General features: G+C 38.9%; 1 protein-coding gene across 1 annotated transcript in view; it reads left to right on the forward strand.

The window, feature by feature from the left end:
- Positions 1 to 4,923, forward strand: part of MTMR8 (myotubularin related protein 8) — a 90,679-nt gene extending 85,756 nt beyond the window's left edge. The window contains exons 13-14 of the mRNA XM_069463646.1: positions 1,675 to 1,801; positions 3,915 to 4,923. Coding sequence (XP_069319747.1) covers positions 1,675 to 1,801; positions 3,915 to 4,457 — 670 coding nt within the window. The 3' untranslated portion in view covers positions 4,458 to 4,923. The remainder of the gene's footprint in view (positions 1 to 1,674; positions 1,802 to 3,914) is intronic.
- The last annotated feature ends 5,222 nt before the right edge of the window (positions 4,924 to 10,145 follow it).

Consider the following 10,145-nt stretch of genomic DNA (forward strand, 5'->3'; position numbering starts at 1 on the left):
CACTCCTCAACTCTTCTGCTGAGACTGTCTGATAAGCTTTGTCTCTAGTTGGCCATCTTCCATTTCTTTAAATAAGCTTTCTGGTCCTTTATCTCTCTCTTCTCCTGGGACTTCCATAATACATAATTTAGTTGGCTTGATGATGTCCCATATATCCTTTAAACTATCTTTACTCTTTTTCATTCTTTGTGTGTGTGTGTGTGTGTGTGTGTGTGTGTTCCTCTGACTGGATACTTTCAAATAATCTGTCTTTGAATTTACTGATTCTTTTTTCTGCTTCTTCAGTCTATTGTTGAATTCCTCTATTGGATTGTTTCACTTCAATTATTGTATTCTTCAGCTTTAAGACTTTTATTTTTTTCTTTTTTGAATTTTATGTCTTTTTGTTGAAATTTTAACTTTGTTCATGGATTGTTCTCCTGAGTTCATTGGCCTTTTCTATTATGGTTATTTTAAATCTTCTGTCTGGTAATTCACATATTTCCATTTAATTAGAGTCAGTTTCTGGAGTTTTAGCTTGTTCCTTTGTTTTGGATTGTGGGTTTTTTTTCCCCTCATTTTCCTTTATTCTTTGTGTTTGTATGTGTACATTAGAAAAAAATTGCCACGTTTCCCAGTCTTATGGATTGGCTTTGTACAGGAGAAGACCTTCACCAATGAACCAGACCAGAGCTTCTATGGGGCCTCTTAAACTATTGTGCTAGTCTAAACTCCTGTCTTTCTTCTTAGTGGCCCTCAGGTGTCTAGTGTATGTTCAGTTCTGTCAGTGCTCCTAGACAGGTGGCACAGAAGCCATTCTCTCAGTATCTCCTGGAGAAGTTGGACTACTGGATACCCAGTCCAACTCTTTCCCTCCCCAGGCAGAAGCTGGGAGCTGGGATTTTTTTTTACTCACTCACTCTGTTGAGCCAGGGAGAGGAGTTGTGGTGCATGTCTGCATACTAGTTCAAACTGCACTTTCTTCTTTGTAGCCCCAAAGATACTGTCATATGCCAGACAAGACCCTTTCAGCTCCCTGAAACAGGCAATAAAGAATTCAGCCTCTCAGGTAGCAACTGGAGAAGTTGGGATATTAGATACGCAGTCCAGCTTCTTCTGTTCTCAGGTAGAAGCTGGGGCTGGGGTTTCCCTCCTGATCCTGTGGTACACTGTGCTGGGGGTGGGGATTACGAGTGAGTGTTTCTGCTTTTCCTTACTGGTTTCAGTGTAGCTGGTTTCACACTCACCCAGGGTGAAGGAACCTCTCAAATAAGTTACCAGATTTCTCACAAAGGGAACTGATCCTTGTGTTGCATTTGAATCACTGTGTCCATGGTGGAAGGAAGGAGAGTTCAGGGCTTCCTGCTCTGCCATCTTGCTGATGTCACTCCTCCCCCTTATTGTTTCATAAAATTACATGTGAATCTATAATTATCTCAAATTAAACATTTAATTTGATTTTTAAAAAGAACCTAAAGTTTGCGTGAGTCTAAAGTATCTTCTTGAGCAGAAATCTTTCTGCTGGGAGCTTTACTCTTCAATTATGAGTGTCTAGTCTTTTCAATGTCTTCAAATTACAGTACTTTTGAAACCTTCCCACCTACCAGGCTAATATTTTCTTTGAACAAGGAAAACATTCGTAATTGATTCCTCCAGATAAACTAACCCACTTTTTTTTTCTTTTGTCTATTCAAGGTTCTGGTGTGGAATGTATAATCGCTTTGACAAAGGGCTACAGCCCAAGCAGAGTATGCTAGAGAGTCTCTTGGAAATTAAGAAACAGAGAGCAATGCTGGAGGCAGATGTGCATGAACTAGAAAAGGTGAGGAGAAAACTTCCAAAAAGAGATCCTCTTGCCCCTTCTGAGTAGGCCCTGCCTGCTTGGAGTTGAATTGTACTTGTGGAAAGCTGACTGGCTGGCTTTGTTATTCTCTTTGACTTCCAAGTGTCCATGTGTCTACAAAGCTTCAGACATAACTCATTTACTTCCCAAAGTGTGGTAAATATTTCACTCAGCCAGTTAAAAAAGTGGATTAGTTCCCTTTATCCCTTTTTGGGTCTGAGTGGAATGATTAGGAGGAACAAGAGTGAATGACAGGGAAATCAAACAGGCATTTGTTATCTATCAAGAGAATAAGTATAACATCTTGGATATACTGATAAGAACAATGAAATTGTTATATTTCCAACTAGAAATCCCTTATAAAAGAAGATACTTATTTCCTTCCTGTGTAGATTGCAAACTGCTCATTGAGTGGCCATGCTATTTGTTGATTTTGCTTTACAATACCAGCAAAACCAAAGTTGGACACTTGTTTTTAATTACAAGTCAAACAAGTCCACAAGGATTTCTTTTCAAAATATGGAAAATTCTGAGCTGCTTATGGAATCTAGGGATCCCTAAGGGTTTGTTTGAAGGACAGGGGAGGGGTACCTCTTAGAAAAGGCTTCTTGGACAGAGTGTACTATTTAGGAACTGAGTGTGGACCCACTTTAGGCCAGATAAGGCATAGCTTTTCTGCTCCCTATAAGTAAACAAATATCCTCTTATTGTAAAAATAAACATGTTGTGATTATATCAGATCCCAAAGTTTTTAATGCCCTCTTGGGAAGCAACAGCCAGTTACTTGGTTCCATTAAAAAAAAGTGGGGGAGGTACTGAAGCATGACTTAAAATCATAGGAACAAGCAGCTCTGGGAAGGTCCAGCCCTTGGCAGAATTAGAAAGAAAAACTTCTTAGGGCCTCTTGACTCCTTTTTTGTAGCTATTAGAAGCTTCCTCCATGGGTCCCCTAGAACAGGTCCCCTACTCTAGTCCCAGCCTTCTCACTTATCCCCACCTGATACCTGAGAATCAGATTCATTTCAGGTAAACTTGGATCACTCTCTGGATGACTTCCTTTTGAAGTGTATGTTATTAAGTTTCTTTTTTTAATATAGAGGAAAAATGACCCATAATATTATCACCCAGACAAGCCTGTTTGCATTTTTAAAAAGGCAATACAAGTATAAAGTTAGAAAATGCAGAATATAATAAGGTTCAAAATGAAAAGTTTAAAAGATTTCCTTGAGCCACCTACTGATCCAGTGCCTCTAACGGTTATCACTGTTTTATTACAAATCACCATAAGTTTGTGATTTCTAGAGCAATAAAAATGATATGACTATACTCTAAGGCAGAACCTCGTAACGGGAGTCCATGAACCTATCGGTGTTCACAGATGGGCTTCCAGTGTCTGTGAACCCTTTTAAATTATGCCTAAAAACTATATGTGTATGTGCTGTCTTGTTCACACACATACACATTCATGCACTTTTCTGAAGAGAAGGTCCATCATTGTCTTCAGATTTTCAAAGGGGCCTTAAGACCCCAAGGAATCACTGTTATAAATTATCAGTGAATCATTGTATTATCCCTGAAAGGAAAAATAGCTACTGGAGGTAGCAAGGTCATAGACTTTGGCATTAAGAAGATGCAGGGTTAGATTCCAGCTTTCCACTTACTACATGTGTGAATTTGGGTGAGTTACTTAACTTCTCTGAGCTGCAGTTTCCTCATCTGTAAAATACAACTCATACCTAACTAATAGGTTTCTTATAAGGATAAATGGAAATACTATATGTAAAGTGCCCAGCATACAGAAGTATTCAATAAAAGTTAATGATCTCTCCCTTTCCCTCCCCCCTCCCAGTAATAAAATTGCATTAATCAGAAAAGAGGACTTTTACAGATAAGAGACCTTTCAGGTTCTTTAATGGTATGGCTATTAAAGCACCATGGCTTGTGATGAGGGAAAGATATTTCGGTAGAGGGGGTATAAAACATCATTTGCTACCACTTAAGTGAAAACAGTAGCATTCCTGTAGGTCAGTGTGATATTTGCCTAGTTTTTCTCCTGTTTCTAATTCTCAACCATTCCTTGCTCCTGAGGCAGAAACTGAAAGCCCGTGATGAGCCACCAGAAGAGGTCTGTACCTGCTCTCAATTAGGGAATTTATTATCCCAGCATCTGGGAAGTCCTTTGAGCAATCCTCTCGGCTTTATGGGTATCGATGGAGACCTGAATACCTTGATGGAGAATGGTACCCTGTCCAGGGAAGGAGGCCTCCGAGCTCAGATGGATCAAGTAAAAAGCCATTGTGCAGACCTCCACCGTGACTGTTGTGGGATTGTGGGAAGCCTTAGGGCCATAAATATCTCTGGGGATGTGGGCATCTCTGGAGACACAGGCAGCTCTGAGGCCACAGGCGTCTCTGGAGACATGGACATCTTTGAGGCTATGGGCTTCTCTGGAGACTTGAGTATCTCTGGGGCCACGGGCATCTCTGAAGTCACTGGTATCTCTGGAAACATGGGTATTTCTGAGGCCAGGGGCTTCTCTGGAGGCATGAGTTTCTCTGGGGGCATGACCATCTTTGAGGACACAGGCATCTCCAAGGCCAACACCAAGGACACAGGCTGCTCCAAGCAACAATGAGATAGCTACTCTGCTTCCATGCTAGGTGCACCTGTAGCAGCCACAATGATCCTTGTCTCAAAGAGGGCTATGCTGTTTTTCTGATTGGTTGAAGTGGGTGAGGCCAGGCATCCCTCCCCTCACCTAAAGTCTAGAAGGGGATTTAGGGCCTTTACTGATTAAGCAACCAGTATTTGCATGTTAAGCAGTCCATTATGTAGGCAAGAGAAAGAAAGAATATGTTATTATTCTAAAATGGGATTTAATTTTAGAAATGTAGCCTCTCAGCTGGGATGCTTATTAAGCTGGTTCCACTGTCTTTTTTCCTTAATGACCAGCCTCCCCTACTTTTCCACCCTCACTGCTGTAGCGTGAGCATGAAGTGGAAATATTGTCACAGTGGACAATTAAGACCTTGTTAAGGGGATGGAGAGATGGTATGCAGAAGATAACTGTGAATTGCAGAATATTTTAAAAGAAAATTTTACTTTCAGGTTTGCTTAGTCATGGGATGTTAGCTAACATTATTGCCAATAGAGACCAACATTTGCCTGAGAAATAAAATGATCCTTAATTGTTAGCATGGGTGCTTGGTGATTTAGAATTTATAAGGAAAGTTTTTTTTTAAGTTACAGCACTTGCTCTCCCCAACTCACACCCTAGCTAAGTCTTATTATAATACTCATTTAGCTAATCCCCCTTTTCATAGATAGCCTATAGGTAAACTTGAATCCACTGTGATCTAAAATGATCAATTCCAAATTAGTGGGTTTGAATTAATAACATTGATAAATAGCATTCTCAGCATCAGTTCAGGAAGCAACTGAAAATCTCAGTGCTTCAGACCCTGACTGAGACATGGTCTATGTGCCCATTTGGGTTTTTGTAATATAGGCCCTTCTTAGGTCTCTTTATGAAGGCCAGTGGTTTTGTTTATCTAGATATCACATAAAGTTTGTGGACTTTTAGACACAGCACTACTTTTAAAATCTAGTAGTTTGTCACCTTGTACTAATGTACACCTTTGAAAAAAATCCATTCTTATAGCAGATCCAGATACTCCTAGGGTAAGGGGATATATTCTTGTTTAAACACCAGATTTCCTCTTGAGGTTGATACACTTGCTGATTTATTCATCTTTGCTATTGAATATTCAGTCATGGTTTTGCTACTTCCACATGTTAGAGGTAGATTAGACCTTGAGCAGTTTGGATCATACTATATACTACAGTCAGAATTGCCAAAACTCCCAATGCCAACAGAATCCAGATCTTCATCCAAGATTTCTGTTCCAAATACTCTATGTCTGGTTTAAGCTCAAAAATTAGATGGCTTAAAGAACCATCTCTGTTGACTATCACACCCAGTTCTGAGCACAGGAATCTGTAAAGGATCGCCTCATTAGGTGCTTTTCTCTGAAGAAAAGAGATGCCTTTTAATTTAAATGTTTAATTTAACTTAAATGTAGGAGAGGAGAACCAGGATAGCTCCTTGATTTCTTGCCCTAGCTAAAGTATGGACCCAAAACAACCTTCCTCTTTAGAGGAAGAACTCTAAATCATTTTAGCTGTCTTTTTTCATATATAAATAGGAGCCATTTTTCTGTTTACCTCCTCTTGGTAGCTATTTTAATTCTTTGTTTTTAAAGAACTCAAATTCATTTGAGTCTTTTCCATTCCTAAATAGGGGCCATTTTTTACTTACCTCTTCTTGATAGCTGCCTTGATCCTATAATTTTAAAGCATCAAGGTGATTTCCTTTTGTATCTTCTCTTACCCTCCTCTTTCCATGATTTGGTCCTTGCCTTATATAACCTAAATCATCAGATGTTGCCAGTTGTCATTTGACTTCTTCTGGGAAAATAATGGGGTTTGTGCACATCATTTTGATCTGGAAGCTACATCTAACCCTGGCTTTGTGAAGGAAGTTGTCAAAAAGGATGACAGTAGCAATCTGCCACGGGCGAGTCTATTCTGGGTCTTCCTTTATACCCAGGGCTTTCTCCCATGTCTCAATCTGTATTTTGCAGTCCATTAACTATTAATAGTATGATATTTCAGATATAGTATGTTGAGTGTTTTTTCAGGGGAGGAAAATAAAAAGGAAAATTACAAGACTGTAGTTTTTGCGAATTCTATAAAAAACTAGTTTAAGAGTCACAGATTTATTTCTAAAGACCTGCACAAGGGCAGTACAGAGTATTCAACCTTATTTCTCAGATCTAAAACAAAATTATTCAATGGTGAAAAGAAGATCTTTTTGATACAATTCTAAACTGAGAAGTGGTAAACGACGATCTTGATATTTCTGAAAGTGAAACCAAAATTTTTAAAAAGACTATATTATTTTGTTGAATATCTAAGGCCGAGGAATCAATTTCAGCTTCAAGATGTGTGAGGTCAATTTATTTGTTCTTTTATTTTTTATTCCCCAACATGTCCCATTATTGCTTGGGTATAACATATATAGAACTGAAGAAAACCTTATGAAAACTCCCTATTTATTCTCAACACCAAGAACCACCCTGTTTTAGAGTTAGATTTAAAAATCTGAGAGAAGAAAAGGGTGGAATCTAAATATTTATGTACTGGTAAAAGCCTAACAATGGACAGGAAACTCCTGAAGGAAAGTTGCCAGGAATACTAGAAAAGGTGAACTATTAATGGCATTCATTACATACTCTGATATAGCACCTATGCTGTGAAGGAAATGTGACCCCTTCCCCCCCGCCCCCCCAGCCTTCTATTTCCCCAAGCAGAAATTCCATTCTCACATGACTTCTCTACTTAAATAAGAAGGCATTTAACCACCTGCCACTGTCTCATTCACTTAAGCTGACCTTTGCCTGTTTTCTATACAAGTTTCATGGGCCTAGGACTGGTGCTTATCTTTTCTAAGCATGAGGCAGGTGCTTTTCCTGTGCTTGTGGCCATGCGCAGATTCTGCATGGACACTTTTTAAAAATTCATTAATTATTTACTTTGTCGATGGAATGACAGATTTATCACAGTAATAAATAAAACAGTCTTAAATAACAAACTTAAGTAACAGCTAACAGTCTGACTTTTTAAAGAAGAAATTTAGGAATAGAGTAAGCTGTATGAAAGAAAACGTGAAACTCTATGTAGAACTAACAGAGCAAGAATGCAAAGCTTATGGTGCATATACTAGACGTGAGTATCTTTGGAAAGGCTCCTTAGAGATTATGTTCAATTACCAGCAAGTCAGTTGTCATTGCCTGCCAACATGCATGAAATGCCTTTTGTCTGAGACACACCTCACGTTTCATTAGAAGTAAGACCTTTCCAGAACACTTCCAGCCAAAAGGAATCCTAGTCTTTTTAAGAGGTGCTTTTCAAACAAAATTGGTAAATTTTTAAGCTTGGTCTGATTTTAGCAGGAAGAGAAGTATAATAACTAAGGATACTCATGTTAGATTTTTGTTACATACTGGCTTTTATAAACATACAACATTTTTCTTGATGCTAATTAGGCTTTGATATACCATTGGGGAATCTTTCTATTAGAGTATTTTATAAAGTGGCCTTTTTCAAACAGTTGTGTAGGGAAATGTACGGTACCTTTAAGAAAAATACTTTTCTCAAAAGGGGGTTACTATAATCTAGATGGGTTTATACCTAGAAAGATAGTTGTCACGTTCTGCCTTAATTCCCAATGTGTATGAATTAGTGGTATCTGTACCAAATCTTTCCTTCTCCCTCCCAGAATTCTATGTATGATACAGGCAGATATTATTCCAACCAAATCTGGTTGCTTTCTAAGTGCCAAATCTAAACCTGACTTTTGATATGGACATGTTAAAACAAACAAAAAGTAGGCATGGCTTAAGCCTTAAATTTTTTCCTATGGGGTTATTTTTTAATATAATATGAAGAAATGGCTAGCCTGTCAGGTAATACCAGAGGACAAGGGGAAAGATTTGGGGTGATAAAGGACTCTTGTTTTCTTGTCCTTTTAAAGGCGGTTCTGTTTTCAAAGCATTTGATGGTGGCATAGAAGCTTTTCCAACGCAAAAAAAAAAAAAAAATTACTTTTCAAGCCCTACAGAGCATATCTTCTCTGATTCCCTGGCTGTGGGACTGATAGTCTATGCCTTCCTCTTAAATAGGAAGTATTGGTATTGTCATCAATCATGGCAGCCCACCTCTCCTTTAGATGTCAGTGCAAGTAAAAATGTGTTTGTTACATGCTCTGTGATTTGTGACTTGTTTTCACAAGAGACAAGTGTGCTTTGAAACCAGCTGTCTAATTTAGACCCATGTGTCTTGCAGGAGCTGAATAAAAATATGGTCAGCAGTTAGCTTGTGTGAAACCAGCAGCTTCCATGTTAAGTCTGGTGCCCTGTCCCATGGTATTTTCTAAAGCTTTGGGGATGACCTAAAGGCTTTTTTCTCCTCCAAAGCTTTCTTGCCTTTCAACCATTTTCATGACTTTGTTAACTCTTTAGGGGGTCCTACAGCAGCCCTCACAGAATCCCAGTTGTATTAGAAGCAGGGGCGGGGGGTGGCAGGAAGGAAGAGAGAGTAATACAGAAATATACCTGGCCAGTTAAACAAAGGGAGTATAGACCCACCATGATGATCAGCACTCCAGTTATTTAAGATTTCATGTGCTTCTTGAGATTAAATTGTTCACAATAAGGTCCAAAAAAGATCCTCTTTTCCAGGCAGTACCGTGACTGATGTATTTTCTTTTAAGGCTGTCTTTTACATTGGTAGAAACTCTTAAGAAAGCTATGAGTCATGAACTTTCTTTGTCAACACTTTTCTCTGCTGGGGTATGTGGACCTGGGTTTTCTTTTCTTTTAGAGTGTCAACAATGATGGGTGGTATTCTCACCCCTTATTATGTCCCTAAGGCAGATGAGTCCTGAGCCACCTTTTTGCTTCTGTAGCTGAAGTATCATTGGATCCCTTACCAGCCAGGTGACAATATATACACTAAAGTCACTAGATGATCACTGTTCAAAAACTCATGTTTCTGGTCCCACATCACATGCAGTTGGCCACACCAGTTCGTATTAAGTACCTCCAAGTCTTCACCTCACTCGTATTTGCAGACAGGGTGGTTTCTGTATTTTGTGAATGCCAATGGGAATGCAGAGTACATATCCTAGTTCTGAAACAGAGCATGTTCTGTATTCTAGTTTAATAGTGCCTCGGGCTTGGGAACAGCTAACAAGTTCAGTCCTTTTGGAATGTAATTCATGGTAAGACTATTTGTATATGTATGTGTTTACTGTAACTTTAGTAGCATCTGGTCTCATAGGTCATTTGAGCATTCAGATGAAGAGAACTTATCTAAGAATAAAATTCTTTTAGTGCTAAAATAAAACTCTAACTTTGATATTGTCTAGCTAAGTGCCATGAGGACTTTGGGAGCCAAGCCAGAGATACAAACCAAAGTGAAGCATTTGGCCTTTTCTCTGGGATGTATTGATCAGATAGTTTTAGAGCTAAAGTTAAAATATATGACCAGTGTTATCGGTAGTGTGTTAACATCTGCCACATACTTGCATGAACATCATGCAACTGATGTATAATTTAGAATTCCAAACTGTATAGTAGGTTCTTCGAGAACCTGACTTTTCATTAGCCCCAGGTTTACAGACTGACACAGCAGCTCAAGTCTGAACTTGCCAAGGTACAACAGTGTGAATGATTGACTTCTAACTTCCTGTTGTGTGTTA

The sequence above is a fragment of the Eulemur rufifrons genome, chromosome 30, assembly GCF_041146395.1.
Source record: "Eulemur rufifrons isolate Redbay chromosome 30, OSU_ERuf_1, whole genome shotgun sequence".
NCBI classification, from domain to species: Eukaryota; Metazoa; Chordata; class Mammalia; order Primates; family Lemuridae; genus Eulemur; species Eulemur rufifrons.